Genomic DNA, 21,000 nt, shown 5'->3' with positions numbered 1-21,000 from the left:
GTGTGTGTGTGTGTGTGTGTGTGTGTGTGTGTGCGCGCGTGTGTGTGCACATGAGAGTGAATGTCACTTATTGATGTGTCTTGAGATTGCAGACAAAGATCATCACAAGAGTTCTAATCCGCTCTCTTTGGCTGTCACTTATAAATCTAAGCAACCTTGAATCCATGACAACATCTCAGCCACACATCTGCACCCCTGGAACCTTGATAAACCATGTGACAACTTTCTTTCCAAGAGTGAAAGGATTCTGACACACAAAACACGCCGGATTCCACTAACGTGTGTGAATGCATTTGCGCTTTGGGGAAACATAAAACCCTCTTTATGTTTCAAGGTCTTCAGCTGCTCTTTGGATCAAAGACGAGGACACGCTCTAAATGCAGTCTGTCAATAAGTTGTTTCCTAAATAATGGTAATAAAAAAAGAGTTTATAAACATCGACTTTATCACATCGATAAAGGTATGTTCTTATAAAAGCACTCAGATGTCCGAATGTTTGATTTAACATCAAAACAAAAGGCATGGTCTTGGTCTTTCCAGTTTTATTTATTTAATGCAAAATGCAATCAATAAAAAAAGCAAATAATGGACATCAACATCTTCTCATTCAACAGCATCACAGAGACCTTTTTTATTTTTTTTTTGTGCCGTTTCTGAAACGTGATGATAATTCGGAACAAGGCGTGAGATCAGCCTGCCAGTGAGGGACTTAATAAATTAATGTCAAAGCAAAGGATATTAACCCTGTGTGATAAATGAAGAGGGATATTGTCTGTCAGCTTGGTCATTAGTCCTTTTCACCATTTACTCCACTAAGAAAAAAAAGAAAGTCTTTAAGTATTGGCAAGAAGCATCCTTCTTTTACAAATAACCACCAACAAATCCACCACACTAGTCAGCCCTAGTCTGAATCAGGATAATCATAAATAGGATTTTTAAAATGTGAATGTGTGCACAGCTGACACAAAATCTAGTAAGAAAACAAATCTAGCAACATCTGACAGCAGGATATTTCTAGAAGAATTTCTACAGAATTAGTGTGGAATGGCATTTTTGTCTATATGAGGATGAAGCACTATTTGGAACCCACATTAAAGGAAAATTACACTCAATGTTTGTTTAATTCATTCATTCATTCATTCATTCATTCAGTATCTGTAAGCGCTTATCCAATTCAGGGTCACAGTGGGTCCAGAGCCTACCTGGAATCATTGGGCACAAGGCGAGAACACACCCTGGAGGGGGCGCCAGTCCTTCACAGGGCTGTTTGTTTAATTCAAATGATAATTTGTTAAAAATACATAAATAAATAAATGAAAATAATAATTTGGTTGTGACAGGTTGGATGTGGAATTTGTCATTTAGCTATTAGGATATCTATTTCTTTAAATACCTTTCTGTGACGTAATATATCCTAATGCCCAAAGACATTTTTTTCTAATGTATATTTAGGGTGTTGTGAGGCAAAACAGTGCCCGGAATTACCACTATTTTTTAAACATTACTGAAATACAGAAGTTTAATGGTAGTTATGGACAGCACCACAAAAGCATACTTTGTAGGCCTTTTGACCACTGTACATCAACCTGTGTCAGAGAGTTTATCTCCAGTTCACTCTGTATCACTGTGTTTATGTTATTGATTGAATTATACAACTGTGAAATTATATATATGTGGAATCTCCTCTTTAAAGCCTTAGTTGCTTTGGGACACTGTTGTCACCTGTCATAATATCAGCTTTTCATTATCAGTCAGCATTAGGGAGACGTGTTCATAGTCCCTGGTTTTGCAATACTCCTCCTAAAGAAGCACAAACCCCATTTATTGACCAATTATGCAGTTCAGATGTGTCTGTGCCACGGAACTGGAATGATTAAACTAAACACCCATTCCTGAAAAATATAAGCACGGCTGCTCAGCTCAAAAGACAGTGATTTAGGAAGGGAGTCTACGAAAGCGTGAAACAATTCAAATGTTAGATTAGAAGAGCAGTGTCTAACAAACACTTTCAGAGGAGCTAATAAAGGTACATGGAGCATTTAAAATGAGTGACTCGCAGATTTAGTATGGCACTTCTCAAATAGAGCAGAAAACTGAGCTTTTCTCTGCTTTATCCAAATCTTTTAGCTGATCAGCACCCATTCTGATTTGGAAGTGAGGTGTGAGGAGACGCTGAGTTACATTCATCTGCATCAATGTCACGCTTACAGAGAATACAGCAAGTCAAAATGGACTGAGTTTAGGCAAATCAGGAGACTACAGCTATCTAAGAAGCACAACTTATCTGCCCTTTCAGGCTTAAAAGAGGTAGTCACTGCTGCTTTGATCTCCCAATTAGAACGGGGATATTTATAAATGGTAAACATGTAACTGAAGCTAATGAGCCTGGGCTATTTGATTCTTTTTTTTTCCAGGCCTGGATCAGCTTCACTTGTGCTAATTTGCTTGTTAAATAAATACAAAGCAGTGAACTGTGACTGGTGCTCTACATGCCAAATCTGTCCAGCTATTGTCCTCTTTTTTTCGCCTTGGATTCGCAGATCAGGTAGTAAACAAACACAGCCAGTTAAAATGAACAAAGCATGATGCAAACAAATTATAAGACTAACAGGATTTGTAGCGCTAGTTTGAAGACTCTAGGCTCTGATGATTTGTTACGCCATTAACATCCATATTCTGGATTTCCCTCATGTTATTATTTCATATAAAGTGGCCATTTTTGCTGCTGGTATGACTCTAAAGTAACGGAATGACAGAAACGGCTCTTAGCTAGGAAATGTTATTCTTTGTCCATTAGCTGCGGGGCTAATGGAGTAGCAGAGGTGTTAAAGAACTCCCAGTGTAGTCTTTTTCTAAAGGTTCAGAATTCACCTTTGACATTTTCTGCATTGATCTGATGGGAGTGTTCACTCGCTCTCTTTCTCTCTCGCTTGACTTGAAGAGCGGCGCGGTGATTGAACAGTGGCTATGTCCCTATCTCCCTCTGTATTGATTGGGTGACAGGACAGATTGAGAGGATGGCCTTGTCGTGTGTCACGTCTCTACATTTCTGGCAGCTCTTATCAGAGTAACCCTCACAAAATGCCAGCAACAATGCGGCCAAGTTTACATTCTATCAGATTGGCCATTTGTATTCTCCCATACTGCTCTCCAAAGGCGTTGCTTAGAAAAGATGCAGGAAAAACAGCTGGCTTAGTGTTTCAGTGTCGCCCTTCTCTAGCGATATCCCCAACACACATAGAAATGGGTGTACCGACTATGAGTGGGTTCACAGGAAAGCTTTGTGCTATTAAGCAGAACAGCAGTGGCTGGTGCCTCATGCCTATGCTTGTCAAACGGAAACACAGCAAAAATAAGTGCATTTACTGATATGGATATTAAAGTGCACTGGCCTTTTATCTAAACCAAGTTAATAAAAGTAACGTCTTGGCTCTCGAGGGCTGGGAGTTAAGCTGAAGGTCCTGCTGCTGGCTGTCAGGTCACAGGCAGCTGCAGGGGGGCTAAAGCCATGCCACCACACACTCGACAACACCGCTGCTTACAGAGCAGCCCGATTCTGTCACTCTCTGCCTCTGCCGCCTCCCTGTGTCATGTTAAGCGCCAGTCACTGCCAGCGTGCCAATTACACAGCCTGCTTCCTGGGCACATGGCACAGCCTCTGTCTCTCCCTCTCTCTCTCTCTCTCTCTCTCTCTCTCTCTCTCTCTCTCTCTCGTTCTAGAGGAGAAAGAGAGAGACTTCCACAAGACTGCTGTGCAAGCTTACCCTAATTAACCATCAGCTTAATTAGACAATTTACTGTGTAATTAGCAGGCAATTAGTCAACACCTCTCAGATCTCACTGACTGCTTTGACAGCCCTGTTTTCCTATGCTGATTCCAGAGAGTCGAAAATTCACCTACGGTGTTTATTTTCTCCTCCCCTCCCCTCTGCACGTCCTAATGCGCAACAACTGCATCTAAGCACGGAGTAATCACCGCTGATGGGGCGGCTCCGGAGGAGGACGAGCGTTAGTTAAATGGGAGGTGTGAGCTGGGGGCAGCGTGGCCCTCAACGTGAGAGACAGACGCTCCACTTTAGCAGCCTCTAGCGACGCTGTCCCCGTGGGGGAGAAAGAAGCGCGCAAAATCTCATCACTGAACAATGATCAAGAAGTGGGCGTAAGGACATTAATGACACATTTTACAATCCAATTATGAGGCAGTTCTGTGGGAAAAATAAAACCCTTCCGCAAACACTTTTACAACCACTTCAACTTCTACAACAGGAATGTGCGGCGACGGGGCAACTGTCTGCGACGCTTAGTGTCTCAATAAAAGCCAAAGTGGATTTGCATGGACACGTTACAATGAATTATGAATGGAATGTTCGCTCTGTGTGTGAGAATGAAAGATGGCCTGACTTAACCAAACCCCCACCACCACTTTCTCTCCCTCCCTCTCTCCCTCCCTCTCTCTCTCTCTCTCTCTCTCTCTCTCTCTCTCTATGGCTTTCTTACAGAAGGCCAGCACACAGCCCTAGGACCTTGTCCATCTCCCTTGCTTGTCGCTGCCACAGTGCTGGAGGTGACAAAATGGCTGTGTCAGTCCTATACATCCACACACACAGAGACTCCTTCCCAGAATGCACTTTGGCCAGTGTGAAATGGAAATGAGCTCCAGAGCAAAGTATGCTGGGTGATGCCAATCTCCACAGAGCTGCACAGTCTTCGTATTAAACTTCTACATCTACACATGAGCCAATGAGCCAACTGGCTTGATAGCATATTTAAATTCTGTGCAGCCTGGCTAAAAATAACTAGCAGCCCCTGTTTAGTTAGGGCCGAACCTGAAGCGTGTACGTTGCTGACGGGGTATGTAAATTGAAAGACACGTAGTGGAGAACCAGACCAGTGAAGGTGCTGATGCTTGTTGAGAGCACTGGGCTAAAGAAGGGCTCATTACAGTGTGTGAGCGCCAGGGCCCTTAGCACATGAATACAGAAGTCATTTTCAGCCCACTGCTATCTATTATCAGCTCACGCCATCAGAGAGATGGGGAGAAAGATCGAAAGAGCGAGTGTGCGTGTGTGACACCGCAGATACGCAACCTTTAACCTCGTTGTTCCTAATAAAAAATGGTAGCTGATTATTGGTTGTGAGGAATTAGTCTGGAGAGGGGAAGATCTGGCCTGAAGATATTCGGAGGAAGGGACAAGAGTTTGCATATGTTGGGCATTGCAATGTGTTACACGTCATCTGTGTTGCCATGGAGATTTATACAACATTTCTCATTAAGTCCCCTACATCGGAGACATACACTAAGTGTGTGTATGTGTGTGTGTGTGTGTATCTGGGCTAGCTCCTCTATAGGACCTTTGTTTTAATTGCGGTTGAAAAGTTGAGTTTCGTCAGTACGCCACTGTTCTAGAAACTCTTCTGTTACTGTAAGAAAGTTCATTCATTTGCTCAGCAAATCCTCCTACACCAAGACAAAAAGCAAGCACGAGAACAGATTGATGTGTTGTAAAAGTTCTTCTTTTCTTTTACCCAGAGTAAGTAGAAGTTAAAAATCCATACATGGTGGGCGTGTAAGACATTTCGACCAACAAGATCACTACCTCTACGGAAAAAAGTCATTAATACAGAACTGCTAGGTCACTTAAGCTGCTGAGAAAGGCCATATCTGGAGAAACTTCAGTCCTAAGTTAAGGTCTACAAGGTCAAGGTATGATTATTTTAACTAAGTCATAGTAGAGGCGTACATTGTAATCATATCTTACAACATTTATACTCCTAACTACTTATTTGAGGTGAAGAATGGGTTTATTATTCGTACTGGTTAACCTTACACAACTGAACCATGCATCCTGCACTTAATGTAAACTCATTTAACAAAACATATCAAATAAATGGTGAACTGCAAAATGGAACACCGTGACTGTATATCTCTTAATGTTTAACAGGGTCCTTGTTCCAGATTTCATTTATCATGATCTTCACACTGTGCCGTTTGTTCTAATAAAGTGCCACACGTTCAACACAGTGTTTGTTTTCATCATCAGAGACACATGCTGGTAAAGAGAGGGATTGAGCAGAAGCTGTCTGCAGAATATGGAACTTCTTGAATTGTACAAATATTTATATAAAAAATATATAAATCAATTTCACACACGAATCCACTATTTTACCATATGAAATATAATAATTATGATAGCGTATGATCCATTCATTAATTCATTGTTTGTAACTGCTTATCCAGCTTAGGGTGCTGGTGGGTCCGGAGCCTACACGGAATTACTGACAGCAAGGCAGGAACACACTGGAGGGGCACCAGTACTTGACAGGGCAACACACACTCACACATTCACTCACACACGACACTTTTTGAGTAACCAATCCACCTACCAATGTGTGTTTTTGGACTGCGGGAGGAAACCGGAGCACCCGGAGGAAACCCATGTGGACAACACACTAAACTCCTCACAGACAGTCACCTGGAGCGGGACTTGAACCCACAACCTGTGTGACTGCGACACTACCTGCTGCACCACCGTGCCACCCCAATTCAGGGGCAATAGTGTTAGTGAACTTGTTATGCTAACATTTCTGTTATTCTGTTTTCAGTAGAAACAGATCATTGAAAGAGATGTTTGGACACCACTGGGATACTTAAAGTTGAGACTGTATTTATACAAGTGGGGATGCTTATGTGAAATCAGGAAATGTGATACTGTGATAACGGTTGCTCCACACCTGATGCAACTAGCAGTTGTCATGGGGAATTGAGAGAAAAGAAGAAAAGGTAAGGTTTCGGAGTTGGAATGTTTCTGTGACATGGCCCCAGGTGACCTGAGCCAAGAATACACTTTTACAGATCGCTAAAGCATATGGGTAAACTGCCAGAAAAGTGAATCTTTTAAGAGTTCAGCTACTGAAAGTATATATATGTGAAGTTCCACACAGTGGTTAATCAGCTTAGCACCAATTACAGGTGTGATTTAGCCTGGTCTGACCAGTCAAAGGGTTAATTGGACCCAGTCGCCTCCGACTGTACTGCCTGCGCCACTCTGGTACAGTCACACTCGTGCTCGTTCCGTAATTAGCTAGAAACATAGCAAATGTACCAATCACAGCTCCAGCAGCAATAGGTCTGACGCACAGGAATAAAATTGTCCTTGTCTCTTATGAGAAAAGAAAAGAAAAAAAAGGAAGCAGGCTAAAGATCAGACAGAAGACAGTCTCAGCTTGCCCTCTTTTCCCCAACCACATCTCACAGTTCAGGGAGGAAGAGAAGAAAATGACACATTTTTATATGCAATACAGTTCATTAATTCTAATTAACGGTCACACCGCTCGCCCACCCCAGCTTTGTTAGCCGCCTCTCCACCGGCCCAGAAAGCTAATTAGCAATTCCGAGCACGCCCGCGCTTAGACAAGACCCAGAAGCGTGAAGACTCTCATATCCATAGACAATCCAGCCAGCATCTTGAACACTATCGATACCGTGGCTGGGTAATGTTGATCGGAGCGGCCTAGCCAAAGGCACAGGATATTAAAAAAAGAATTCCCCTGTGTTTAAGGAGAATGATAGCAGAGTGCTGGCTGTTCATTCATATTGACATTAAGAACTTCTTTATCTCTTTTCCCCAAAGAACCTCCCTCCCCACTTACAATCTTTCCCACTGGGCACACAATAAAGAATAATATGTTTTCTGTTTACCCAGATATCGGCTGGTATTTCAGTATGTGCTGACAGCCAATAGCTGCAACAGTATATTAGAGCCCAATCTGGCATCTACAAATGTCACGAGTAAAGCAGTGTAGTGTGGTGAGAGAAGCGGAGTGGGTGGGGGGGTGTGGTGCAAGGGGCAATACTCGTGGGCAAAATTCCAGAAAAGATACGAAGTTCACATAAACATATTTGACACAGAATGCATACAATATGCAACTGTCAGTCTTCATGCAGAGCCTGAAAGAGAGGATCTGAAAGAAGCAGGGTAATGCAATCTTAAGCAGACGTCCAGCCAACATCTCACCATCCTCCCAAGCTGCTGATAAAAACCAGCCAGGTAGATCACTGAGTATTCAACAGAGAATGCTGCAAATGTAATACAGCCTTACAGTGCCACTGCTACAGTACAGCCTTCCGTTTGATATGTCTCCAAAAAGAATAAACAAAAAAAAATAAAACCCCTGACCTTTTCAGAATGGACAGAGAGTGTGAAAGAGAAGCTGCAGAAAGGGCTGCTTTAATCCAGGCATAATGCCATCACTCACACACAGGCGCGCACACACATACACTAACACACTCGCACGCACACACTAGTCCAGCAAAAATAGTATTTACACTCCAAGCATGGCTTCCCTCGCTGTCAGAAATTAGCTACATGGAGAGGACAGGAGGTCAGAATAAACAAACGATTTTGCTAAATTTCTTCTACTTTCCTCCCATCAGCAGCATATGTAAATCTGCCGTGTTGCTATAGTGATGTCTGTCACAAGATGCTTTTCTCTCCCATCCACCCTCTGCTTTCCTTTTTTATCTTTCATTTCATTTCCATCTCCAGCTCTGCTAATAAAAGGATGGCATCTACAGTAGCTCAGAACCAGCATATGTTACTGATGATCATTCACACCTCCAGTGGTGCAGGATCCAAACTTTAATACAGTTTGTGTGAATCTTATTTAGTGTTCTGCTGTCAATATGAGGCCTAAAATGACAATGAAATATTTGCTGAAGATTACGTTCCATTTCATAATATGTTTAATTACATTGTGTTTCTTCAGTCTATGCAACAAATAAACAGGTTACACCTACCAGTTTTTGGACAGTGGGAGGAAACCCACATGGACACCGGGAGAACACACCAAACTCCTCACAGACAGTCACCTGGAGCAGGACTCAAACCCACAACCTACAGGTCGCTGGAACCGTGTGACTGCAACACTACCTGCTACGCCACCGTGCCACTCACAGCTTCATGTAAATGTATTTTCAGAAAACCTTCTATGTGCCTCAAAATTTATGTTTTTTCCATTTGCTTACTTTAACTTAGAATAACAAGCCAGATGAAACTCCACCCACTTTATCTTTGAAACAAAACTGTGCTCTGCTTAAGTACCAACTCAAATCATTGTTATCAGGTCAGTGGAGATAGTACTGGAGAACAGTACTGGAGACAAGCCTAGTTGCTGTACACTGCCAAAATAAGACCAAAATGTAATGACCTTTGCCTTTGACATTCATTTATTATCTGTAACCGCTTATCCAGTTCAGAGTCTACCTGGAATCACTGGGCGCAAGGTGGGAATACACCCTGGAGGGGGCACCAGTCCTTCACAGGACAACACAGACACACACAAACACACTCACACCTACAGACACTTTTGAGTCACCAATCCACCTACCAACGTGTGTTTTTGGACTGTGGGAGGAAACCAACGTGGACACAGGGAGAACACACTAGAAGCAGGACTCAAACCCTTAACCTACAGGTCCCTAGAGCTGTGTGACTGTGACACTACCTGCTGCGCCACCATGCCGCCCTTCTCTGTCTTAAATGTTATTGGTAAAGAGAGTGAGATCCTCTAAACCAGTGATACTCAGGACTCCAGTCCGAAAAGCAATATATTGTGGACAAAAAAGAGAAAACTTGACAGTGAAAAGAGCTTGTTGTAGGACGAATGGACCAAAAATATGCATTCATTAGATCAGCTCATTTGACTGGCCTCTCTGGACCTATGTCTCTGTGTGAATGTGGTAAGCGGAAGTCAAAGGATCCTTTTAGGAGTATCCCCAGTCTAAACAATGTCCTGTGGGGAACCCTAGTTTCAAGCATTTACGCACCCATCTATCTGACATGTTTTGTCCACCTAAAAATGATTATGGACTTGGTACACTCTTCCACAGCAAAGGTTTTGCCTTATGACAAAGCGGATATTATTTATTATTCAGCAGATAATGCAGCCTGTCGTACTGCACCTATAACATTATTCTTTAATGGTTTGAGGAACAGAACCTTTCACATGTTGCGCTGGCTTCCAAATGTTCAAGACATATATATATAGAGCCCCTGGGCAATAGTAAGCTCACATTTGTGAAAATAGTCACTATAGTGCATTGGGTGAGTGCACAGAAGCTGACGGACTCCATTCGCACTGCTGAATTGTGGTTTTGTTGATGCGAAGCACCTGCACGCTCTCTGACCCACTGAAACAAAACCTCATCAGCTGGTAGAAAACAATCTGGCCTTGATGCTTTTTATGCTTTTTTTTTCTTTTTAAATGGGCTATTGTTCAGGAAGGCTAATGTTTGTGTGAAATACATACAAAAGTGTCCTGGTATCTTTTCTAATTAGTGAACTCAGCTCTTTCATATCACAGTCGTTGCTGAGCTGTTAAAATGAGCACACACATTTATGATAATCTCCATAGAAATGCATTGGCACTGGAACGGATCACATTGGGGTAGCCACACACAAAGCTCAGAGTGAGCTAGAGGGGTATAAATGTCCAGTGGAAACACATTCTCTGGAGTGATGAAGCTCTATCAAATAACTTTAGCATAAGTTGGAGTGATGTTTACGAGCCAGACCTAATCGCCCACCACCAGCCTGACCTCATGAAGGCTCTTGTGGATGAGTGCAATCAAATTCCAACAGCAATGTTTCTATATCTGCTGGGTCACAAAAAGATGAAGATAAAGACTGGCTGGCTCCCAAACAACAGGCTTTATTCTGAAAGTAATTTTGGACAAGCAGCTTTCTCGATACTCTGGGACTTTAGCACCAGGAGGAAGTATAAACTGCAGGGAATGCTACAATTTAGCAAGTGCATCTGGCTGTAGTTTGCAGCTGATTAACTGACCTGCTCACCCACAAACTGACACATTTGAATCGTGGAGATGCTTATACACAGATCCATTTAAAACACACTTCAACCAGCTGTAGACAAAAAAACATTTTCTACAGTGGGCCTGGAGGTTCTGCTGCTAAAAATGAGCAGTTTTGTGAAATTGCTGTAAAGAAAATAAATACAATAAACTACTAAACATCTGTAAATGGACTAAAAAAAAGTGACCTACCTTTTTTAATACAGTCCAAACATTGCATAAATATGCTGCACACTCCCATTAAGGAAATAGTTTTGGTTAAACAAAAAAACAATATACACAGACATCGATTTTACAATATATTTTCTACTCAGCACTGATGAGCAAATGTAATGTAAAGAGCATAAACTGTTATTGGTTAGCTGTGGCTTTCCTGACTGCGCCAAGGACTGCACTGTTGGGTTTCTGTGTGTACATTCACATGCTGCGCTGGCCTCCAAAGGTTCAGACATGCTATGCAAACGTTTTAACACATTTTAAGGAATCCTAACAGCACAAATCAATGAAGTTGAATGACTTCACCTAGACTGATACATCACCATGCACTAATGTTTTAACTTTGTAATGTTAATGTTAATAGCATGTAATATTTAGGACACTGTTAAGAGAAGAGTACCTTGTCCAGGGAGAAGGTTTTGGTGAGGGCAAAAGCCCAGCCCTCCTTGAAACCTCTGCGAATCATGGCAGTGGTAGTGGTGGGCGGAGCACTGGCCAGGCCAAAGGGGTGGGGGAACTTGATCCCGCACATCTGCACGCTGATGTCCACACTGTCGATGGGGGTGTAGAAGAGAGGCAGCTGCGGTTGGCTGCTAACAGTTTGCCCGTGGATGGCCTGCAAAGAGAAGCAGCCGCATGTAAATTGAAGGCTTTGCATTGAAGCGTTTCCGCACTCTGTGGAATCGAGATCAACCGTTTTCATGTGAACAAAGCCTTTAAAATCCCACAAGGAGGCTCGCTATCTGTGTGAATGGGTATTGCTGAAGGTTATTGCGCTTTACAGTTGAGCACACAGCCACACGTGCGCGTTTACAGCAACAATAGGCCGCAGATAGGGGCAAACCAGATTGCGGGGCGTGTTTGGGCAAAACCCCGCCACACTGTTTATCTCGACCCACTGCGGCACAAAGGCAGCAAACCTCAGTCATACATCAGCTCTCGCTTTAATTAGCCTTGCGTTTATCAAGCGCTTAGCATTGCTTTTGTAATGATGTCACTGCCGTATAATGAACAAGGGGGATGTCACGTGGAAAGAGAAAGAGCACGCAGACATGACAGCCCTCCATATTCCACTGAGACAGAGAGAGAGACAGCGAGACAGAGAGAAAGACTCTGCAAAGTTCCCGTGCCCACCACAAGAGAAAATCAAACAACGCCAAGGGGAAATTCTGAAGCCCACTAGGGCAATGAAGGAGACTGCAGTTGTCAAACATGTGTACGCAAGATAAGTCTTTGGCAGATGATATCCTTAATTGCTGGGCTTTGTTTATTAAATAATTTGCAGTAATTAGTGTCCAATATTTAAGTAAAGAAAAGACTCAGTGTCTCATATGGGCTTATATGAAAGGGATGCTTGCAGCTTCACAGTTTTACCCAAGGGCTCTGGTGAGATAGTGGTGCGTAGGTGCTGAGAAAGGAACTAAGAAACTGCACAGTGACAGCAGAGAGCGCAAAAAAAAAAAAAAACAACAAAAAAAAAAAAACAGCAGTGCAGGGAGTTCAGCTGATCTGAGAGCATTTCTAACATTAATCTGTGAACCTGCCCACAAAGTGCCCAATTCATTTCCTCTACCGTAGTCCATTACTTAAAAAAAAGGAAAAAAGGCAATCTTGCTGTCTGTCCTTTTCCTGCTACAAGTAGTAATTTCATCCACAAATAAACAGTTATCTCTGCCTTGCTCTGACCAAAGCAACGTTAGGACAATTAACCCCTGAATGAACCACACTAATGGGGCGAGTGCTGCACTTCAGTGACAGAGTTCTGCTAAATGGAGGCCTGAGGAGGGGGTCAGAGACCTGGAGGAGAGGAGCCAGTCTGTTGCCCATTCAACCCCAGACTCAGCACATACAGGGGGACATTAGGCCACGCTCTCCAATCCTCATCCTCATGGGTCTCTGCTAGGAACTGAACAGACAAGTGCTGGCCATTTGCATTTAGCTTAATGCACTTTAGTGCTGACTTAATGCAAGCTCCAATTAGTCACCTTGAGCAGGGAAATATAGATCATGCGCAAAAGCAACTGCTACTTTCTTTCTGAAAAAAATTCTCACTGTTCACTGTAGTACTGAGCAAGGCATCAAAAGCTAAATGCTTTTTGACTTTCAGTACTTACAGTTCCTGCATGCTAACCTGACTTTTATAGGCATAGACAGAAAGTGTATGTGTAACGAATACAGGTAAGATAAGATAAACCTTTAATAGTCCCACAGCAGGGAAATTTACAGTGTTACATTGGTATGATATGACATGATATGAAGTTTGCATTGTACATGGAAAGCATATAGCAACTATAGGTATTATATGATAATAAAAAAGTTACAGACTAGGAAGATAAATCTTAATAGAAGATCATTTTTCACTTTAAACCATATTGAAAAAAGCAATATTTAAATGCATTCATTATTTAATTTCTTTGCTTCATTTAACACATAAATAACAGAATTGGATAATCAGAGATGATAATGAAATTGTAAACAATTCAATTGGATTTTACTTTCAGCAAAATCACATGCACAATATTGAATGTGTTTAATTGTCTGGCATAATTCTTTTAATGTGGTCTAAATGTGACAAGTTATTAACATGTTAAAACTATATTTTTTCTTATTTAACCCTTTATGTGCCGCTGAATACTTTAAAGAATTCTCATAGCAGACCTATGAACGAATCAATAAGCAGCGCATTAACAAATACACAGATGTGTAATGCTCCAAATCTCATTGAAACATGTCATATAGTGGGCATGTGTTTACATAATAATAATAATAATAATAATAATAATAAACATTCTGATTACACTTATTTTGTTCACAAACAGAGCTAAATGCTGTGTTGTTCAATAAAGTAAAATTGTTTAGGGGAGAATTACAGCAAAAATACCAAATGTGATAAAGCACATGGACTAATAAGATTAACTCTGATTAAATTTTGAATCATTTGACAGCTCTAACTGTAATCAATTACAGTAACACTATTTTGTAACCTTTAATTTAACCAGGCAAGTCATTAAGAACGTATTCTTATTTACAATGGCAGCCTGGCAAGCAGAAGGAGCTACTCGAGGACCACACTTTGTAGAAGTTCTGAAGTTGAAATTCTGGTATCATGACAACCCTGGTCCAGTTCACCTGCTTTGGGCTTTTTTATTTGATGACAAAGCACTATTCAGAAACCTAAAATCAATTTGGAACATGAATGCATTTGGATGGTGTGAGAGCTGAGTGGGTTTTAGTGCATGGCTGGGGGGCTCTGTTCAGTGTTTGGCTGTATGCCAGTGAATAGAGGTTAGGCGGGGGGGCACATGAGCCTGTGTAAGCCTCTTTCAGGGGCCTAGTGTGCCTTGGACCACACAGCTAAGACAAAGCTAAGTGCTTGCACTCACTCTTTCTCTCACTCCCTCCCCGTGCTATTAATCCAAACAAGCTTCTATTGCCAAAGCCTCGAAGGTGAGGTTTAAGAAATAATCCTACGTGGACTGGTAAGGCCGTCATAAGGCGTGGTGCACTGTGTAAAGCGGCAGGATTACTACTGTGCTGTTCCCCTATTGCACAGTGTAATGTTAATGTATTCATTATTGTACTCTGATTAGTCATAAAAATACTCATATTGAGAGGCTTTTGTATCCAGCAGCGTCACATCTCTCCCCGTGTAGAGTACATGTAAAGCTCTCATCTTCATAATTAATCAGCTCTCCAAATCCTCCCTTTCCGTCGGCTTTTGATCTTAACACAGGACTTAATCAGGGTAACATCTGTTTGGGTCTCATCAGCACAAAAAAAAAACAAGTGTTTGGGGGCCTGTGTGTGCAGATACATGGATGTGTGTATTGATGGTGGTAAGGAATATATGGCTGCTTTTGTCTGTAAGTCTTAACATAAAAAAAGAGTAGTGTAAGTATAAATCAACAATCTAAGTGTATGAGTGAGTGACACATGAGGTATTTGTAAGTGTGTGTGTGTTTGTGTGTGTGAGCGACATACAAGGTACCTGTAAGAATTTGTGGATGTACCAAGAGGCCTGCTTGCCATCGTTGACAGACTCCACACTGGTGTTGGCCAGCCCCGCCACGTCGCCCCCGGCAAAGACCCACGGCTCACTGCACTGCATAGTCTCCATATTCAGCTCAGGAACACCCCATCTGTTTAACCTGATGGGAGCCATGGCCTCTTTCACTGAAAGAGAGAGAGAGACAAAGAAGGTAGGTAGGAGATAGTGAGGGTTGAAGAGAGAGAGAAAGGCACATAAAGTACAAGAGGAAATAAGTGGTGGGAGAAAGGAGAGAAAGACGGGGAAAGAGAGAAGAGGAGAAAAAAGTGAGTGAAAGTGGGGGAAGGAATTGGACAGAAAAAGAGAGAGGGAGAGAAATTCAAATCCATATGGTACAAGGGGGAAGAAAGGGAGCAAGAATAGAGCGTCAAAGTGATACAGAGAGAAAGAGACAGAGGGAGAGAAAAAAAAGAAGAGGGACACGCAAGTCGCATTCACAAGGAGAAACAAAGGTGGGGACAATGAGAAAAGGAGGGAAGGAAAAGACCGAGTGGAGAAGGAGGCAGAAAAAGGTGCGAGTCAGTAAGTGCAGACCTGGGCCTGATAGACTGGAAACCATAGTGAGACTAATATGAAGTCTGTGACAAGACAAATGACAAGCTGGCTGCTTTTTTCCTCTCCTGCTTCCCTTTCTTTTAGCTGGGTTAATGTAACATCTCCTGATGCATTTCATTCACCGCTAGCAACGTTAGAAAGGAGATACTCCGTCAAACTGATCTACATTATAAAATGACCCCCCTCTTCTCCCTCACATACCTATACAATTCATCTTCTGCAGGCAATGCTTTTCAGCATGGATGATGGCCTACATTTATCAATGAGGACATTTTTAAATACAGATCTATGGGTTGCACAAGATTTATTACACACTATTAGGATCACTGAAAAAACTTCACCTTCTCAGTCCGTTCAGTGGAATGTTTTATTTGATACCGGGGGTCGTGCATTTGAAACCTGCAATTTTCATTACTGTATCTCATACAAACTGCACAGAATATATACCTATACATAGATGGGAAAAAAAAAATAATAATACAATAAACATGTAAAGTAACACATGAACAATGTAACAAAAGTTACTGCTGTAAGGAAATGGATTAAAAATAATTTGATTTGTAAATCAAACAAAGAAGCTGCTGGGGTTCTAAGTACCATGTGAGAGTCATGTGATTAATTCAATCATGAGCAGCAGAAAATGCAACTAATATCTAAGACTGAACTGAGCTCTTAAGCAGTTCTTTGAAAAACTGACAGTTGTTGTAAGTTGCTGTGAATGAGTGAGTTTGGAAATGCTGTAAATGTAAATAAAAGACGAAATAGAGCTGTAATAAAAGCAAGTTTGGACACATCAAACACTAACAGTTAATATATAACTAGGTGCACAATTAAGTTTTTTAAATTGTTTTTTGTGTAATGTATAATTATACACTTAATTCAAAATTCAAAATTTCTCCAGCTCTTTTGTCATTTTATGGCAACTGTTGTATTGTAAATAACATGAAGATTAAAGGAACACTATGCAGTATTTTTACCTTAAAATTACAGCCTCAAAATCATTGTGATGATTTACTGATCCGTAATCGGGAGAAAAGAGCCGCTGTTATTACTACTCCAGGTTCATCTAACTTCTGGAGTAGGGTAGGAAACCATCCACCCTCCCTACCCTCCCCACTGACTTCAGTACAGTGCTATAAAAATTAATTACACTGTGGGGGGGCTCCAGGAGCAAACACTCTTACGTAGTTTGGCTTTAAATATTTTAAGGAAAAAAATTGGATCAGACTTAAAGATTTGTTAGATTTAATATTGAGTTTCTTGTGTGTCAAATGTCATTTTCAATACCACACAACAGTTATCATAAATTGACACGAATTGAGTGAAAGAATGATTGAATATTTAATAGCCATTATACATTACATAAATACAATCTAAATTAGTATTAAATTTGTACATTTAATAGTTTCTGTCGTTGAGAACGCTGTGCAAGGTTCTGGTAAAATTTATTGTTTGGGTTTATTTTTTCTGATGCAGAAAATTTAATAGCCTGCATTTTATGGATTCATTATTTCTTTTTCTATAAGCAATTCATCCTGGTTAGGGACATGGTGAGTCTTACCCAGAATCATTGAGTGCAAGGAAAGAACACACCCTGGACATGGTGTCACTCCATCACACACTCGTTTGAGGGCCATTTTGTCTCAATAAATAAATAAATAAATGAATAGGTGCTGAAGGGTGGTCTCTGACTTTTGCCCCTTATGTTACCCTCGCATGTGCAAATACGTGATAGCGATATAAAAGTGAATTTATGATCAAATGGCATTTAGTGTGGTGTGTTAAACTGAGTGTAGTCAGAGTTTCAGTACAATAAGTTAAAGTGGAGTAGCATTGAACAGGTTATGTTAAGAACAAAGGCTTGAACTCCTCTGGTGGGTAGGTGGGTCAGTTTAGAAGAGAGAGATCAGCCTTTTATGGGTGAAATTGGAACTGTAATGCAGATTGTCCCCTTTTTTCTCTCTTTCTGTCTAGAGCCCTTTAAAATCGCCCAGACCTCTCAAAAAGCCTCACTTAACCTATTTCAATCACTCACACACACAAACCCACCTATACCTACACACACACACACACACACACACACACACAACCACCACAGGGAGTTATTTTACTTCCTCATTTCTAGCCACCCTCCTCCTCCCTCTGGAGAGGGAGTGGAGTGTGTCAGTCCTCTCATACTCCTAAGAGATTGGTCTTAAGTAAAGTAGCTGTAACACACACACTATGCATATGCGCACACACACACTACCCATGGGCATACTCCTCAGTGGCAGATGCAGATTGCCAGGCCCCATTAACCAGGAGAATCCATGTTGGATGACAGAGAAGGAGGAGCTGGGTAAAGAGTAGGAAAATATGCCTGTATCACTGTAATGAGACAATAATATGCCTAATGTGAAAACAAATAAATGGAGAGACTGAAACATGACACTTCCTGTAGATTGCTGTATTGTGCTGGAACAGTGTTACAGTGGGGAAGACCAGGCCACAAACAAAACAGAGCTAAACTTTAACACTCTCAAAACCGAAAGATCCTTTTGTTATTCACCTTAAAAATACATTTAATACATTAAAATGTGCTTTAAATGTATGTTTTGATTACTGAGCCTAGTTCTCCTCTAGACCATCACAGTCATTAGAAAATATATGATTCTATGTTAATTCTGTTACTGCAACTACTACTGAAATACTAACCACACATAACATTTCTTGCTGAAATGGTAACAAAGATGTCCTATGATTCAATAAATAATAATAATATACTAAATAGAAAAAAAATATATAGATTAAAATGTTTACTCCATGGGGAGGGGGGTGGGGGGCCTGAGCACTGATCAAATATATTCAGACATTTTGTACCCATCTACTAATTCATTTGCTAATTTCTATACAGAACTGAGGTCCCCCAAGGCCCCTGGCAAGAGTCCCTGGGCACAGACTCCAGTGTTCTAGTCAATAATTAATCCCTGGCTAGCATACATATAAATTTATTATTGTACAACATTTTCATATGTTGACAATTTGCATTCCTTTTTGTTATTTCCATCAAAAACTGTTGTACATCATGGCTGTATTTTTCACATACTCTGAACATGTCTCTGGGCATTCTAGCAGAAGGAAGCCGTTAAGAAAGTGTGGGTGGACTGGAGTATCGCGAGTTCACTGCTACTGATCTGATGTGTGGTGATTAATGGGATGCTGATGTACAGATATGCAGTTGGCTAAGTGGGTGTGTGTATGTGTGTGGTGGGAGGAGGGGGTGGGCGGAGCCTGGGTTGGAGTGACATGCCCCCGGTAGGAGTCACTCCATCATAATCCAGCCCCTATTCTCTCCAGCAAAACAAAAAAAAAAAAAAAAAAGCTGAATGTGGCCAGGGATCTAATCATCTGTTCACTCCAGTGGGCCGACCCACCAGATTACTAGCCAGTTTTTCCAGCCGTGTCAGCTATTCCTTCACAGGCCCTCCGCCGCAGCACCCCGTACCCATCTGACGAGATACTTGAGTGGGTAAGTAATTCATATTTCTTAAATGAAAGAACACAGACTGCTGAGAGAGAAAAAAGACCAGCCCTCAGCGTTTTCAGGAGGCTGAGCCGTGGAGCTCATAAGACCTGGAGAAGATGGAACTGACAGAATGGTGGGTGTAACACACTCTGAGATGTTCGGAATACAAAAGGCAGAACGGGGGGAACGGGGAGAAAACACACAATGTGAAAGACGCAGTTTCCACAAGCATTGCCCGAAAAATGATGAAGTCCCATTAGGAAACTGATCTAAATGTTAATACAGCTCCCTATGGATATGCACACTTGCAATAATATCCTTCCAAACTCTCAGTCTGTCAAATGAAACTAATCTGCTGTCGTATACACTGTTCCTCACAGCTATGGAGGTGTTTTTGTGTTTTAATTAACCTTGTGGATTAATTGCTAATAATAACATTACAGCCTCCAGCACTTGCTAATGTTAAGCACATTGCCCAGATGTTACAAATACAGTAAGAGCATCACTGTGTAAGTGTACATGCTGTGGTTTCAAAGAAATGTATAATTAAACTAATGATCATGTCTTCAAAAGAAAATATGTCCTGAAAAATGTAAAATTTGTTGGCTGCTTCAGTAAGTGAGTCAGAGCATTAAAGATGCTCCTTTTATTAAATTACACCTTGTAGTTTGACTCCATGTGAAGACACTGTGGGTGCCTCCTATGGGTCAGAACAAAAATAATCAACGTAAGGAGACATAAGCCTGCCACAGAAAACAGGAGAAGAAGCATATAGACCGATACGCATTTTACATTTCCCTTATTCATTACATTGTGATCATTTGCTTGAATAAATATGTACTTTCCAGCACTGGCTAATTATAAAAGCATGTAAAACATGCACAATTTATGCTTGCTTAAGTCGTGGCGATATTAGCATATCTGTGCTGCTTTGGAAGGCTGGGTAATGGCTTTGCTTGGTAACCAGTTGTGTGTAAAGCTGGAACTCTGTGTAGGATGAATCTCATTACTGGGACATGTCATCTCTGGTCAACTCTGGACAGCGCTATCCCCCTGTGACATTACTCCCTATTTATTCAGTGTGACCCTAATTGAAAATCATAGCAGGTGTGCCCTTTATCAGTGTAATCTCATTAGCAAACTTCACAAATGTGTCAGGAAAGAAGTTCTGCGCCGTCGGTGGTGGAGAACGTGTCGTACACAGCAGCCCACAGACGATCACAAAAGTTACTGCTCGCCCAAGCGGATACCCACTGAATGATAATGTTAATAAAGTGCTCCCTATGCCTAACAGGTTGCGCTCACATTACACTACATCTCATTACCACTGGGTTGGTTTTGTCAGCAACAGCAGGTGGGTTGAAAGGTATACGGTTCACATCTTTGCACAGACATGTAGATGTTCCAAAGGCATATTGTTTTTCCTTTTTTTTTTTTTTTAATTCCAGCACTGCACACAACTGGAGCACAAACCAACCTTCAGTATTTGCAGTTAGTGTGGCTGATAGTGCATCATGGACTAATTGAAAATGACTTATTTCTCATTTATAGTTTCTTATTTCTCAAAATATGGATGATATAAATATATCATCATATATTTATATGACAGCAATTGGAAAAAATGGACGATAGTTACATTTATTTAGAGCTTTTCTGGAAACTCAAAGCACTTTACAATCTTGGGGAATTGCATCAACCACAACCAATGTGGAGCATCCACCCGGATGACGTGACTACAGTCAAACCACGTCAGCTACTAGATCCAGAGAGCAAAGGAGATGAAATGATGAAGTGACCACAATGGCA

General features: G+C 41.4%; 1 protein-coding gene across 1 annotated transcript in view; it reads right to left on the bottom strand.

The window, feature by feature from the left end:
* dpyda.1 (dihydropyrimidine dehydrogenase a, tandem duplicate 1) overlaps positions 1–21,000 on the bottom strand; it is a 162,106-nt gene that overhangs the window by 69,191 nt on the left and 71,915 nt on the right. The window contains 2 exon segments of the mRNA XM_066683080.1: positions 11,487–11,702; positions 15,075–15,259. Of these exon segments, the coding sequence (XP_066539177.1) occupies positions 11,487–11,702; positions 15,075–15,259 (401 nt within the window).

The sequence above is a fragment of the Hoplias malabaricus genome, chromosome 10 (genome assembly GCF_029633855.1).
Source record: "Hoplias malabaricus isolate fHopMal1 chromosome 10, fHopMal1.hap1, whole genome shotgun sequence".
NCBI lineage: Eukaryota > Metazoa > Chordata > Actinopteri > Characiformes > Erythrinidae > Hoplias > Hoplias malabaricus.
The sequence above is the reverse complement of the archived record's forward strand: the minus strand, read 5'-3'. Positions and strand labels throughout refer to the sequence as shown.